Raw genomic sequence first — 15,919 nt, forward strand, 5'->3', positions numbered from 1 at the left:
GAATATTCTTGTTTTTGAGCCTTTTTCTTAGACCACCTTCGCTTATGCCAACTTTTTCTGCAGCTCGTCTTTGACTCATACCTTCTTTTATAAGTCTTTGGGCCCTCTTTATTTGTTCCTCTGTCACTATTTTCCTATCTGGTCGCTTCCTAATGTAATTACGTGGCATTTTCTGAAATTGAAAATAAGTTATTAATTTTTTAACTATAGAATTTTGTTCACTTAACATGATTCTTGATTTATCATATAAAGTCCTGTTCACACGTTCTGCAGTTCCATTCATCTGCGAACTGTAAGGATATGTGTACTCAATCCTTATACCTTTCTTTCTACTAAAATCTTTAAAAAATGTTCAAGTAAATTCTCCTCCACTATCACTGTAACGTTTGTAATAATAAATAAGACCACGGGTGCTTGACGATTATATTATTAGACATTCATTAGACAATTAGAAATTATCATATTTATAAGACAATTAGACAATATCTCTAACCAGACTTTCACGCAGATCACCAAACTCACAAGTATAACTTAGGTTTCTGAGATCTGTGACATAAGATCCCATCTAATGGGAAGGTCATTAATGCCTTTGCGATAGAAGTCCGACAATCTAGACTGCACAAACTGTGTGAAAGCATTTTGTACTGCCTCCTTGGAAGAAATCTTCTTGTCACGTAGATAATTGTCCAAATCACGAAAAAAATGGTAGTCCGTTGGACCAAGGTCTGGTGAATACGGAGGATGACGAATAGTTTCTAACTGTAGTTCCTGAAGGGTTAAAATGCTTTCTCGTGCTGTGTGAGGTCTCGCGTTGTCGTGGAGCAATAATGGTGAAGATCGATTCATGAGTCGGGGCTGTTTAACTGCTAGTTTTGTCAACATGGTTCGGAATTCGGCACAGTAGACATCTGCCGTTATTGCTTGACCAGATCGGAGAAAACTATAGTGAATAACACCATGCTGAGACCACCAAACAGTTACCATTACCTTTTTATTGGTAAGTTTTGCTTTAGGACACTGTTGTGGCATTTGACCTGGGGTCAGCCATTGCATTTTTCTTTTCCGGTTATCATAAAGAATCCACTTTTCATCACATGTTACAATTAAGCTGGGGCTGGGCGATCTGGAGCTGGGGCAGTAGGTGCTGCTCTCTCCGCTGCTCTCTATCTCATCGCTTTCCTCGCTGAGGCCCGAACTCACGACGGAGAGCAGACCGCGCGCAAAGGCCGGCCTCGCCCCCGGCACGCCGCGCATTACCTGCCGCGGGGGCCTGTGATCCGGGGGCAGATTTGGGTAGGCGCCACCGTCTTATACCAATAGTAATGGGGATAGTGGGGGTCATCCCTCATCATCCCCGATCGGTACCCCTGGTGGCGCAAACGGAAGTGCCGTAGGATGTTGTGCGACGTGTAAAAGGCTCCACACAACACGCATTGCCTGCCGCACTTCCGTTTTATCCCCTTCTTGGTTGCCCCCCGCGAATCATGGCACTGGTGACTGGCGCCGGGGATGAAACTGGCGCTGTTGGGGTTGCACGCATCGGGAGCGAGACGCTCGATGAGGGAGCCGTGGTCAGCGCCGACGCGGATAGCGCCGCGGGCGTGGTGGGCGCTGCGGTCGCCGCGGGTAACGCGTGCGCGGCGAGCGCCGCGGGCGCGGTGGGTGCCGCAGGCGCGGCGAGCGCCGCGGGCGCTGCGGTCGCGGCGGGCGTCGCGGGCGCGACGAGTGCGGCGGGCGTGGTGGGCGACATGGGCGGTGTGAGCGCTGCTGGCGCCTCTTGCTGGAGCGCCGCGGGCTGTTTCGCGGTGGTCGGGGGCGAGGCGCTTGCTGCGGGAGGATCGTGCCCCGGGCTGCTCGGCTGGGAGCGCTCTTCTTCCGGAGGACAGACGGGGATGTCCTCGGGCTCCCTACTCCGGAAGCCGAGCTCCCAGGGCAGGATGGGACTGCAGCGGCCGACACTGGATGATCGCGTTGGTCCGCGAATGGCGTCACCACTATCAGCAATGGCGGCCGCGTGCCGCCCCATTGCAAAAACACACTCCTCCAGGCGCCGGATTCGCTCCGAGTGGCGTCTAAGCTCCGCCCCGAGCGCGGCGCATCCGCCACATGATGTCGACATGGTGGGCTGATGAGACATTTTTGAGATTTTTGAGTCTACACTGCGCGTATTTAAACGTGGCGATGGTCGTAGGAGAGCCGTAACGGATGCTTTAAAGCCACAGGTAATACTAATGAGTAATAGAAAAACAACGTGAAGTAGACTGCAAACTAATGCAGCGCGAACGTCACGCCGGTGTTAACACTAACTCTCGCTGCCACCACGTGGTCACACAGTCAACCGATAGATGGCAGTTACTCTTGCTGATTATATAATTGCTAAGGAGGATTCATTAAATAATACATACAACATATTCTATATACTGTATCGCAATTCTTTGTAATATATAAAAGAATAAAAATCTCTTGCAATATACTGTATAGTTAAACTTACCTAAATAAGAAGAGGAATATGATAAATAAAAATGTCCCTGTGTTCTCTGCTAGGCTAACTATAAACTTTGGCCATTAGTGACATGCATTGCAGTCGTTAAAAATGCTTACTATACTCAAACTGCAATGGGTAAAGTAAAACTAATAATAATAGCGTAATAGCGTCAGGAATATGTAAAAAAATTACAACTTCAGTTGGAAATGATTAATGAACGGAGGTATCTATAGTGCGGTAGGGACTGTAGCAACTCCCCATGCGCCTGCAGTAACAGTAAAATAATAAAAGAAATTGGTGGTACACATATATGTGTATATACTATGTATACACAGTGTATAGTAGTGGCGTTGCCTCGTTTAGATACTGTTCATGAAATGTCACTGCAAATATTTTGGTTGAGGTGGTCTACACTCGGTGACCACTTTAATTGTGTCATGGAGGACATCAAGTGGGGACCACAATTTGCCACTCATGAGTGATCCGCTTGTAAATCGTAGAATCAGCCATTGGTCACTCTCTATCAATGTGAAAGTAAACGAATTTCCTAGACTAAGGACATTAGTGCGTTAAGTTACTCTGTAAAATTCATATATTTACAGAAGATAGATTAATATACAAAGATACAGGTAGTGGGAGTCGACATCTGGCGACCCTTGCGACTGCGTAATGAATGTCGGCACGAAGTGACTCCTGTAATTACTTACAAAACAAGCTATGTTCGTTACGGGGGTCGCCGTGTATTGCTCCTATGATGGAATTGCTAAAGGATCTTTAGAATAAGAAAAATGTCAAAAGTCACCAAAAAGATGTTTGCACAATTCTGCTAAATGGTCAATAGTTATAATTGCAGAGTGTTCAGATACAAACAACGCAAGAGAAGATTCTGCTTTTTGAGTGCTTAGATCTTTTCTGAATGTGGGAAAATTAATTACTCTTTGACTTTTCTTTGGTTCAATCGCTTTTTTGTGTTTTACTGATGAAACGTGTTGTTTCAAGCAAAATAATTTAGCAATCGTATTGCACTTGCAATATATGGTTGCCAGAACACGGCACCACCAATGCTGTGTTGGACTCGCACCCGGTACAAGCACCTTTGAAACGAAAAAACTTGTAAAACACAAAAAAAATTATTATTACCATCTTTCATTTCAAGGACACTTCTTCTCTTCACACACACATCTTTCATTTAGCGTATAATTATGACTCTTGTGTCATCACATGTCTAATTATTAGTTGAGAAACACGGCAAAGTAAAGTTTGCAAAACTATTATTATATTTATTATTATATATTATTTTAATACTCTTGTATGATAAGTCAGCACAAATGTCTACTTATTCGTTCAGTAACAGAACAAAGTAGAAAACTATTTCAGGTATTTCAGGTACGGATGTTTACACTTGTTAGTCTCGTTCCTAAATGTCAAATCACTTTTGAGTCAGAGTTTTTATTATTGTCACGTTCACAGTTTGCACCAATCCAATGTGAAGAAGTTAAATTATTAACTTATAGTTTTGTAAGCTCTAATAAATTGGCAGCATGTTGGAGAGACATTTCTTACCTCATTTCTTCTTATTCCAGAAAATAAGTTTTCTAATGGATCCTGGTTAAAATTTCTTGTTAACAAGCTCCGTAAGCTATGTTCCGCGTTTAAAACAGAAGAAAATATTTCTTTAAAAACGTAAATGTTATGTATCCAATTTTTTAGTTACGTTACTGAAACAAATCGACTACCATCTTCTTTTATTCGTTCAAAGTTCATAGAGTTCAACACAGATGTATTTTTTTAAAGGTGATTTGTACAATTTTGCACTATAATTATGACCATTAAAACTATCATAAATATAATTTTCAAAAAAGTAGTAGTAGATCAGCAGCAGTAAGACATTCTTTTGGCAAAAGATTGTGATCTGAAAAAAAACACATTATATTCTTGCCTTTGAGAGACATCTATAAATAGGTATGTTATGGCTTTAAAGTAACAGATATAAACAATAATAGGCAATAAAGATTGCTAAAAAGTTAAAAACCTTAAAGCTGCAGATTAGGTTACTTTCACCTTGATTAAATAATTTAGCTGCGTGTTCTACTTTCATCTTTATACATGTGACTCAGTAAGTTTGTTTACTAATCGAATATCTTGTTCACCCACGTCAATAATCGAAAACATTTGTAAATGTTCTTATTTTCCAATCTTCGTTTCTCTATTTTGTACGAATTTTTAATTTTTGTCATTAGATTGTTTCCTTTTTTCCTGAAAACCTTTGAGTGTGGCGGATCAAAGATTGGAAATATTTTGTTATTATTTACTTCGAATGCCATGCTTTTATATTCGGCTCCAATCCGCAGGTATTTTTCTTTCGTTCCGTGACGAGATTTTTGATTACCTTCATATTTGTGGGTGATTGGCCACAAACAGTCGCTTAATTTTTTAGACAAATACTACCTAATTAATTATATTAAAAAATAATGTGTATAAAAATTAATTGCTCTTGAGGCGTTCTATTTAAAAGACATGTCGCACACAATATTGCTTCATTCCATAAGTGTATTGTGTTTTGGCAGTTTTGATTCACTTAAAATGATTCTTGATTTATCATAAAAAGTCCTGTTCACACGTTCTGCAGTTCCATTCATCTGCGAACTGTAAGGATATGTGTACTCAATCCTTATACCTTTCTTTCTACAAAAATCCTTAAAAAATGTTCAAGTAAATTCTCCTCCATTATCACTGTAACGTTTGTAATAATAAATAAGACCACGGGTGCTTGACGATTATATTATTAGACATTCATTAGACGTTGGCCGCGTACTGACTGAGCGAGCAGCTTCGCGAGGCAGCCTCGGACGTTTGCCTCGCAACGTTTGCCGCGCGAGGCAGCCTCATTCTGTAATTTAATACACATGAGACTGCCGCGCGCGGCAAAGCCGAGCCAGACCGAGGCTGAGCAAAAGACTCGAACGCTCAGTAGTTACTCACAAGTCGAACAGAAGCCACGCGCGAGTAGCGCATATTCAGTTTAGATTAAGATTATCATGAGGCCGTGCGTTCGGAAGGCTATCGCCACCACTGCCTTTATACTGATTCATCAACTTGTACAAAAAAAGAAAAGAAAAAAATCTAAACATTTTTGGATAAAAACGTTATACAAAAACAGATTTCAAGCTGGAAACAGAATATTTGAAGAGCTGTGCTTTGATGACGCAGAAAGCAATTTCACTAGAATGAATAAAATTGAATTTGAACATCTGTACTCTCTTATAAACGCCAAAATAAGCAAGAAGGACACAAATTTTCGAGAAGCAATAACCGCAAGGGAAAGATTGTTGGTTACGTTAAGATTTTTGGCCACGGGAGATTCTTATACCAGTTTGCAGTATCTGTTTCGTATATCAAAACAAAGAATATCAGTAATCGTTCATGAAGTTTGTGATGCGTTAATCGATGTGCTAAGGGATTATGTTAAGGTAAAATAAAATAATTTTATTCCATTCATCGGTGAGGTAGGAGGCATCTGTGATTGAGGAGGCATCGGTGATTGAGGAGGCATCGGTGAGGAAGAAAGACAAGACGTATTATTGGAACTGTTTAGCCCACTGTATGATTGAGTATAATAACCAGTGTATGATGGGTATGCTCCCATGTCCGCTTCGAAAATAATTTTATTTATAGCATGCTTTACATGTGCTGTCCATTGCTGCAATAGCATGCGGAAAATGTAATTTTCCGCATGCTATTGCAGCAATGGATGGGAAACATGTTATATTACAATCGCCTATAAATAGTGGCAATGATTTCGATTGTTACAAATTGTTTCCCAGTATAGTCCTATTTGCTTTAGTTGACGCCAATTATAAATTCCTGTATGTAGATGTTGGTAGCAAAGGTCGTATATCAGATGGCGGTGTGTTTAAAAATACCAATTTATATAAAAAACTTGAAAGAAGGGAACTTAATATTCCTCCGCCAGAAATCTTACAAATACCTTATGAAACTGCAGTGCCGTATTTTATTTTGGCCGATAAAGCATTTGCATTGGATGAGTACACAATGAAACCTTATGAAGGTACTCCAAATCGAGGTTCAATGGAAAGGATCTTTAATTACCGACTGTCCAGAGCAAGGAGAGTTGTGGAAAATGCTTTTGGCATTTTAAGTTCTGTGTTCAGAGTATTGAGGAAGCCCATACTATTGGAACCAGAAAAAGCTACAAAAGTCGTGTTAACTACTATATACTTATATAACTACTTGCGAAGGGATCAAGAGGCCTCTCAAAGGTTTACTGCCCCGGGATCATTTGATGTCGAAGCTGAAGGAACAATAATACCCGGGCGATGGCGGCAGGATACAGAAATGTCATCAATGCTACCTATTCGAGCTATGCCACGGCGAGGGCCAACAGATTTAAAAGAAATACGTTCACATTTAGGGAGACATTTTATTACAAATGGAGCAATTGCTTGGCAGAATAATTATCAGTAAATACTCACGTCTTCAGGTAAAGTATCTTGAGTATTTCCTGGATGGTTTCTATCGCCCAGGAAGCTGAAAGCTTCATAGGCGTACCAATTTGATTTATATATGTCACCACGACCTGTAATAAATAATAAATTAATTAAATTTGTACGACTGACTATAAATATGTAATGACTGTACGAAAACATAATAATAAACATAAACATACCTGATCCTGTGATACGGCTTTTCTTTTCACGTGACCTTTCCCTCCTATAGGATCCTAGCAAAGACTCCATCTTTTTTTTTAAATCCATTATTGGAATGTTCATTTCACGATTTATGTTATTCCACGCATCTTCTCTTAGTCCTCTGTTGGTATAATTAGGACATTGCGCATCCCAAAGTAGTTTATATTCTCCATATAAATGTATTAATTTGAGACACTGTTCTCTATTCATGATAATATAATTATACTTATGTTCTCTATTCCGTATTCGTCGAACAAGCGAGGCAAAACACGACCGTCTTGAGTGCGCGCGGCAAACGTACTGAGGCGCCTTTGAGCATGGACAAAAACCGACAACGTTTGGCTCGGGTCGCGGCACGCTCGGGCGAGGCAGCGCGTGCGTTTGCCTCGGCCGAGGCGCGTCTTGACCGACCGAGGATTTGCCTCGCGCGGCTGCCTCGCGAGGCTGCTCGCTCAGTCAGTACGCGGCTATTTAGACATTATCATATTTATAAGACAATTAGACAATATCTCTAACCAGACTTTCACGCAGATCACCAAACTCACAAGTATAACTTAGGTTTTTGAGATCTGTGACATAAGATTCTATTGATTCATTTTGTTGTTGTTTCCGGCTAAACAACTTGTGCCTTTCAACTGTGATATTTAATTTTGGTATAAAGTACTTGTCGAATTGGTCACACAACTCTTGGAATGTGACATCGTCGATGTCTTTTCCAAAAAAATAGAAGATCTCAAGAGATTCTGGCCCAATAAATTGCAATAAGATAGCAACTTTCCTTGAATCCTTGGCGTCGTCTAGATAGATAGATTGATTCTTTATTGCACATAAAAAAATATAAAACAATATTCATCAAGTAACAAAATAAGTAGGTAGAAATATGCACAAATGCGGTCTTATCGCTAATAGCGATCTCCTCCAGACAACCCGCAATGTAAGAATCAAGTAATAGAAAACGGACAGTGCTATAATAAATAATAAATAAACTACATATACTTTACATACTAATAATATTAGGGGTTAAAGTATGAAATTGCCGATTTGTACTGAAAATCTAAATTGTTTATTTTTTAATTTTTAACAAATTTATTTAATCAAAATAGTTGCTATTATTATCTATACACTAGCGGCCCGGTACGTGCTTCGCTACGTATAAAGTGAAATAAAATAAACAAATCGGAACATCAAATTCATTTATTTAATCAAAAAAATATTTTATTTAAAATCGAAATCAATTGCTAGCTATTTACAACACACTTAATCCAAAACATTTGGATAAACAATATTTTTTGTTTTTCCATTTTGAGCATAAATAAACAAACGGCTGGGGGTACCGACTCTGGAACAGGCAACATATAACTGGCCATGTGAAAAACAATGTTCCTCCAAATTCACACCACAAACGTGAAGTGTTTGACCTTGGGCCTTGTTGATGGACATCGCAAATGATAAACGCACAGGATATTGTAAACGTTTGAACTCAAAAGGCATATCAGTTGGAATCATAGGTATACGCGGTATCAAAACAACTTCTCCTTTTGATTTACCAGTTAAGATCGTAGCTTCAATCAAATTTGGCAATAACTTTTTCACTGCCAATCTTGTTCCGTTACACAGTTTTGGTGGATTAATATTTCGCAATAATATAATCGAAGAACCAACTTTCAGATTCAAGCAATGCGGTGGCATACCAGCCGGCTCCAATGAATTTAAAAATTCAATTGGATAATTCATTGCCTCATCTTGATTCATAACACTGTCAATTGATTTATATTTCGTGACTACGCCTGGCAGTTTCGCTTGAATTTGAAAATTAATTGCATTGACATGAATGTTTTTCGGTGCTAAAATGGCGCGTTCTGTCAACCAATCATGATTTCTGTAATTCTGAACAATATTCGGAAAAACACATTCAATCAATTTTCACACCACAAACGTGAAGTGTTTGACCTTGGGCCTTGTTGATGGACATCGCAAATGATAAACGCACAGGATATTGTAAACGTTTGAACTCAAAAGGCATATCAGTTGGAATCATAGGTATACGCGGTATCAAAACAACTTCTCCTTTTGATTTACCAGTTAAGATCGTAGCTTCAATCAAATTTGGCAATAACTTTTTCACTGCCAATCTTGTTCCGTTACACAGTTTTGGTGGATTAATATTTCGCAATAATATAATCGAAGAACCAACTTTCAGATTCAAGCAATGCGGTGGCATACCAGCCGGCTCCAATGAATTTAAAAATTCAATTGGATAATTCATTGCCTCATCTTGATTCATAACACTGTCAATTGATTTATATTTCGTGACTACGCCTGGCAGTTTCGCTTGAATTTGAAAATTAATTGCATTGACATGAATGTTTTTCGGTGCTAAAATGGCGCGTTCTGTCAACCAATCATGATTTCTGTAATTCTGAACAATATTCGGAAAAACACATTCAATCAATTCATCTATCGATTGCGCAATTGTACAAAAATTGTTCGGTACAGCGATCAATCCGTTGGTTCTGTCGATTTGTATTTTGCCGTCACCAATTTCTAACAATTGTTTTGAGAACTCATGGGCAGCTGGATCATTTTGTAGGTGAACACGCATATTAATGTTTAGTGTCAATTTTTGTAGATATCTCCAAAGAACTGATGACTTCAAGCAGGCATTTATTTCATCAGCAGGAGTTGATCGAGGAATGACAGGCAATGTTTGACGAAAATCCCCTGAAAGTAATATCAAAGCACCACCAAAAAGCTGTTGATTACCACGTAAATCTTGCATTGTTCGATTGAATGCTTCTAGTGATTTTTTATTCGCCATTGTACACTCATCCCATAAAATAATTGACGTTAATCGCAGAACTTTTGCCATAGCAGAATTTCTCGATATATTGCAAGTTGGAGTTTCAATCACCTGTACATTCAATGGCAATTTTAATGCAGAGTGTGCGGTCCGACCACCTTCTAATAATGTAGCAGCAATTCCCGAAGATGCAAGTGCTAGTGCAATTTTCTGATCTGATCGAATAGTCGCTAAAATCAATGATATAACGAACGTTTTACCTGTGCCACCAGGTGCATCCAAAAAATATAATCCACCTGCATTATTGGAAACGGCTTGCATGATTGTATCATATACATGTTTTTGCTGAATATTTAATTTGGTTATATTCGATTGTACAAATAAACGCAAATCATTACAGTTGAATTCCTGCTCACGTTGCAATTCACGATCAAACAAATCATGCATGGGACGATTTGGTGCGGTCATACCCAATTGTACTAATGCTTTATTTGCAATCGTTAGACATATATCTTCAATTATTATCAAAGCTTCGTTGCACATTTCCAAGGTAATCAACAAATCAGGATTTCTTGCATGATGACGCATACGAATTAAAATATCTTCTGCCATATAATTTTTATATTTGTTCCATAATTCAAGTGGATTTGATGGCATACATGTCGATAATATAATGGCAAATAGCATTCGTATTTGTTGTGGATGAGCTGACGTAGATGCATCATTAAGTGTTGAATCCCAATGTGCATCATCCTCCAACAAATGCAAGAGTTGACATGCTTCACGATATGTTTGACACAAATGACCGTCGACTGTCCTTAATTCTTGAAATGATTTTGGGCCATTGACGTTAACTAATAGCAATCGCAAATAAAAACACTCAGCATTGTTTGGATGTACTGTATACATTCTCCCAATTGCATCTGTTTTGAAAATGCCTGAATGCCCATCGACTGCTGTTCCTTGTTTACGTCTTTGAAATTTTTTTGAAGACACATTCCATGTATAGTACTGAGGCACTTCGGAATATAACAAATTTCTAGCAAATGTATCAGTTTCGCATAATTTGAAAAAAGCTGTCAACGTAGTCGCTGGTGGGTGTGCTGCTCTTTCCAATGCATTTGCTTCATTAAAATAAATACGTTGGCCATTCTCAAGATGCACAGCTAAGTGAACAACCACAGGATGTCTTTCGTGCATTGGAAACGACAGAATCCTCCAGACAGCTTCATTACTACTAATATAGCGCCCCAGTTGATACTGAGTAATTTCATCATTTCTATTATCACCAGCTACACCGAAAACAGCCATATCGCTCCCTTTATTTACATACTTGCAAATATATTTAATGGATTTGACTGAATTACAATACTCCACATTTATATGAGCCTTGAATATTTTCGATAATAATGGACAATACGGAACCACCCAACGATTATCAACTTCAACGTCCTGGTTACGCATTCTAATGGTTGCCGTTTTGCCATTATCATTAGGTGATCTACGTCTATACAACGGATATCCGTCATTGCCCGTTATTGTGTCTGAAGTCAATTGTCTTGGGTATCGTTTCGAACACTTTCCATCAATCATACATGGCGAATTCATATTTAGTTCACCGCACGGACCATGTATCATGTTTTTAACGACAACATCAAATAACTCAGGATCAACAGTTTGATCAGGAATTTCACCTGATATAACGTTATCGATTTGATCCGGAGTTATTTTATTTACCAGCCAAATTAATATATGTGCGTGCGGCAATCCCCTTTTTTGCCATTCGATGGAGTACATATGGCAACGCACCTCTCCAAATACACGTAATTTCACAATTAAATCCATAAGTGCTTTCAATTTTCGCCGAAAAACACGTGCTGTAATGTCATGACGATCAGTTGTCGACTGGCCTTCAAATAAATTGTTCTTGATGTCATCCCACTGCGGATTACATGTAAATGTAATGAACAGATCCGGTCGACCGTATTTTCGTACATAAGACATTGCGTCTTGTGCATATTCGTTCATATGCCGTGGGCTACCAATATACGAAGATGGCAATATAGTTAAACGTCCGATGTCATTAACATTAGCATCATTCGCTATCGCATCTTGCAAATGAATATATTCTTCGGATCTTAATTTTGCTTGGTTGAAACGAATATAATTAAGACGTTCAGTCTCTATTTTGGCATACATATCAACGATGTACTGATGATATAGTTTACCACATTTTAAGATATAATTTTGTTCTTGTGGACGAATCATCAATCGATACGAATAAAAATTCATGGCACTAACTTTTTTCTGTATATGTAGACCTGAAAATAATTACAAAATGTGACTTTAGAAAGTTGTAGAAATGAAATGTCAACACACTAAAAATAGGTCAATTATTTACCTGTTCGTGGATCAATCATTGGTATATTGATATGGTAACCATCGTCACCTTTCCAATGCAATATTGGGTACTGTAATGCATCGTAACTACGATGAAGTTCCGAAACACGTTGCAATTGCTCATTTCTACGATGAAGTACAATATCACGGGATTGAAACTGATCACCAAGAATTACAATTGCAACCTCATCAATTGTTGGTGCATTAAATCGCCTTGCATGCTCTCCAAAAGGTGTTCTATCAGCTCTTATTACGATTTTGTGATTATCAGTTGGCATACGATCGAGAGCAATTTTAAACAATTGAACTAATGCGTTATGCTGATGGAAAAACCTTTGTAGCTCACGAATAATTTCTCGTCTTGTATTCGAAACAATTGCACAACGTTGATCCAATTCACGATTTTCATCACCAATAAAATAAATTTGCAAAAATTGATGATCAGCGTCGGGGTATGGCAATAACGAACCAGCTTGATGATAAATCTGGCCCTGAATCTGTAACATGTATACAATTTTAGGTAAATCTTATATCAGTTTTTTTTTAAATATACTTTATGCTTCAGATTGATACAAACATGGAATAATCCTGTTGAAGTATTTACCTTAAACGTCGGCATAAAATTATCTCTAATAATTTTAGTTGCACCAAAAGAAGTCATTTGAAATGCCGAATTGTATTGTTGAATATGACTCAGAAAGTGCTTCGACGCTTGCGATGTCCCAAAAATAAATGAATACAATGGTTCGGGTGGAGTTTCTAATGCTGGCAATCTCACTTTGCCATTAGCACAACACATGCCGGGCGTTTCACCTGGAAAGTTAGCCGCATCACAATGTGGACATATTGCGTCCATCATTCCAATGTATCCATACATACTATAATCAATCTGACTGTTGTAATTAAAAGCAGCACGCATCATTTCAGCCAAAACAGCACGACGTATTCGTGATGGCCGTGCAAGATTCAGTACAGGTACTGGGTTAACAAATCCATTGCGTGCATTACGTTCACGCTGCGATGCATTAGCTTGTGCGCGTTCATCTGCAGTCTGTGATCGTCTTAGTAATGCCACATCATTTGCATTACGCGTTCGCCGACCTATATTTGCTCGTCTGGCTGGTGGCATTTTTCCCGTATGCACATATGTTTTCGCTTAAAAATCGAAAAAAAAAATTAGAACAAAAAAAAAACAAATTCCCAAGAAGCTGTCGCATATGATGCCATGTGAAATCATATACGGCAACTTAGAAAAGTACACATAAATTCAGGACTCACCGTTTGTATGAATGCACTGCAAATGCAATTATGTGAAAAGAAATTTATCGCTGATAATATGATTTAATCAAACCACGTCCAAAATGAATTGACGGCATGAATGACATAACAACGTGCTTGTCCTGTCAACAAAACTTCAAAAAAGTTTCTGTGAAAAAACTTTCTATTGAATTCATTTATGACAAAAAATGTGACAAATGAGGAACCGCTCGACTAAAATAATAAACACAAAGAAATTTATCGCTGATAATATGCTTTAATCGAACCACGTCCAAAATGAACTGACGGCATGAATGACATAACAACGTGCTTGTCCTGTCAACAAAACTTCAAAAAAGTTTCTGTGAAAAAAGTTTCTATTGAATTCATTTATTACAAAAAATGTGACAAATGAGGAACGGCTCGACCGATTTTATGCAAACTTCACATAAACCATCTACTAAATATGCCGACCAAATCCTAAGCATTTGGTTTGGATAGGTGAGCCCGTTCTTGAGTTATGGAATTACAACGAAAAGTGGCATTGATTTTTATATATATAGATTACTGCCATCTAATGGGAAGGTCATTAATGTCTTTGCGATAGAACTCCGACGATCTAGACTGCACAAACTGTGTGAAACATTTTGTACTGCCTCCTTGGAAGAAATCTTCTTGTCACGTAGATAATTGTCCAAATCACGAAAAAAATGGTAGTCCGTTAGAGCAAGATCTGGTGAATACGGAGGATGACGAATAGTTTCTAACTGCAGTTCCTGAAGGGTTAAAATGGTTTCTCGTGCTGTTTGAGGTCTCGCGTTGTCGTGGAGCAATAATGGTGAAGATCGATTCATGAGTCGGGGCTGTTTAACTGCTAGTTTTGTCAACATGGTTCGGAATTCGGCACAATAGACATCTGCCGTTATTGCTTGACCAGATCGGAGAAAACTATAGTGAATAACACCATGCTGAGACCACCAAACAGTTACCATTACCTTTTTATTGGTAAGTTTTGCTTTAGGACACTGTTGTGGCATTTGACCTGGGGTCAGCCATTGCATTTTTCTTTTCCGGTTATCATAAAGAATCCACTTTTCATCACATGTTACAATTAAGCTGGGGCTGGGCGATCTGGAGCTGAGACAGTAGGTGCTGCTCCCTCCGCTGCTCTCTATCTCATCGCTTTCCTCGCTGAGGCCCGAACTCACGACGGAGAGCAGACCGCGCGCAAAGGCCGGCCTCACCCCCGGCACGCCGCGCATTACCTGCCGCGGGGGCCTATGATCCCGGGGGCAGATTTGGGTAGGCGCCACCGTCTTATACCAATAGTAATGGGGATAGTGGGGGTCATCCCTCATCATCCCCGATCGGTACCCCTGGTGGCGCAAACGGAAGCGCCGTAGGATGTTGCGCGACGTGTAAAAGGCTCCACACAACACGCATTGCCTGCCGCACTTCCGTTTTATCCCCTTCTTGGTTACCCCCCTCGGGTCCCCGCGAATCATGGCACTGGTGACTGACGCCGGGGATGAAACTGGCGCTGTTGGGGTTGCGCGCGCCGTGAGCATCGCTCGATGAGGGAGCCGTGGTCAGCGCCGGCGCGGTTAGCGACGCGGGCGTGTTGGGCGCGGTGGACGCTGCGGTCGCGGCGGGCGTCGCGGGCGTGGTGGGCGACATGGGCGGTGTGGGCGCTGCTGGCGCCTCGTGCTGGAGCGCCGCGGGCCGTCCCGCGGTGGTCGGGGGCGTGGCACTTGCTGCGGGAGGATCGTGCCCCGGGCTGCTCGGCTGGGAGCGCTCTTCTTCCGGAGGACAGACGGGGATGTCCTCGGGCTCCCTACTCCCGAAGCCGAGCTCCCAGGGCAGGATGGGACTGCAGCGGCCGACACTGGATGGTCGCGTTGGTCCGCGAATGGCGTCACCACTATCAGCAATGGCGGCCGCGTGCCGCCCCATTGCAAAAACACACTCCTCCAGGCGCCGGATTCGCTCCGAGTGGCGCCTAAGCTCCGCCCCGAGCGCGGCGCATCCGCCACATGATGTCGACATGGTGGGCTGATGAGACATTTTTGAGATTTTTGGGTCTACACTGCGCGTATTTAAATTCACCCGTACTCCAAAGGAACGACACCAAATTTTATTTAAGTCTGTATTAAGTGAGTCAATGACAAAAGCAAGATCATCCAAAGGCGCTAAAACATAAACCTGCAAATCATCGGCATACAAATTAAAAGAAGATATAACTGTGAAAATGGAATTTATATAAATAGA

The 15,919-nt window shown here is 40.3% G+C and overlaps 3 protein-coding genes and 1 pseudogene across 3 annotated transcripts; all 4 read right to left on the bottom strand.

The window, feature by feature from the left end:
• Nucleotides 1-531: 531 nt before the first annotated feature.
• Nucleotides 532-1,254, bottom strand: LOC128199364 (histone-lysine N-methyltransferase SETMAR-like). The gene has a single exon (XM_052888563.1). It carries the CDS (start codon nucleotides 1,252-1,254, stop codon nucleotides 532-534), a length of 723 nt encoding a protein of 240 aa, XP_052744523.1.
• A 199-nt stretch (nucleotides 1,255-1,453) lies between these two features.
• On the bottom strand, nucleotides 1,454-2,026 carry LOC128199365 (testis-specific gene A8 protein-like). Its single transcript, XM_052888564.1, has one exon. The coding sequence runs from the start codon at nucleotides 2,024-2,026 to the stop codon at nucleotides 1,454-1,456; it is 573 nt and encodes a 190-aa protein (XP_052744524.1).
• A 3,244-nt stretch (nucleotides 2,027-5,270) lies between these two features.
• On the bottom strand, nucleotides 5,271-12,991 carry LOC112048424 (uncharacterized). The gene is made up of 5 exons (XM_052888565.1): nucleotides 12,396-12,991; nucleotides 9,145-12,315; nucleotides 7,496-7,645; nucleotides 6,979-7,082; nucleotides 5,271-5,375 (listed from the first exon to the last, which is right to left on the bottom strand). The coding sequence occupies exons 1-5, from the start codon at nucleotides 12,898-12,900 to the stop codon at nucleotides 5,271-5,273; spliced, it is 4,035 nt and encodes a 1,344-aa protein (XP_052744525.1). The 5' UTR covers nucleotides 12,901-12,991.
• A 1,224-nt stretch (nucleotides 12,992-14,215) lies between these two features.
• Nucleotides 14,216-15,715, bottom strand: LOC128199366 (uncharacterized; annotated as a pseudogene).
• Between the last annotated feature and the right edge of the window lie 204 nt (nucleotides 15,716-15,919).

The sequence above is a fragment of the Bicyclus anynana genome, chromosome 23 (genome assembly GCF_947172395.1).
Source record: "Bicyclus anynana chromosome 23, ilBicAnyn1.1, whole genome shotgun sequence".
Classification (NCBI taxonomy): domain Eukaryota; kingdom Metazoa; phylum Arthropoda; class Insecta; order Lepidoptera; family Nymphalidae; genus Bicyclus; species Bicyclus anynana.

Excerpts from the sequence above, each read along its gene's own strand:
- LOC128199364 (XM_052888563.1), bottom strand. The coding sequence starts at position 1,254 with ATGCGCGGCGTGCCGGGGGCGAGGCCGGCCTTTGCGCGCGGTCTGCTC.
- LOC128199365 (XM_052888564.1), bottom strand. The coding sequence starts at position 2,026 with ATGGGGCGGCACGCGGCCGCCATTGCTGATAGTGGTGACGCCATTCGC.
- LOC112048424 (XM_052888565.1), bottom strand. The coding sequence starts at position 12,900 with ATGTTACAGATTCAGGGCCAGATTTATCATCAAGCTGGTTCGTTATTG. Across the intron at positions 7,083-7,495 it reads CCATGCTCAAAGGCGCCTCA|GTCGTGGTGACATATATAAA; the intron begins GTACGTTTGCCG and ends TATTTATTACAG. Across the intron at positions 5,376-6,978 it reads AAGATACTTTACCTGAAGAC|AATGAGGCTGCCTCGCGCGG; the intron begins GTGAGTATTTAC and ends ATTAAATTACAG.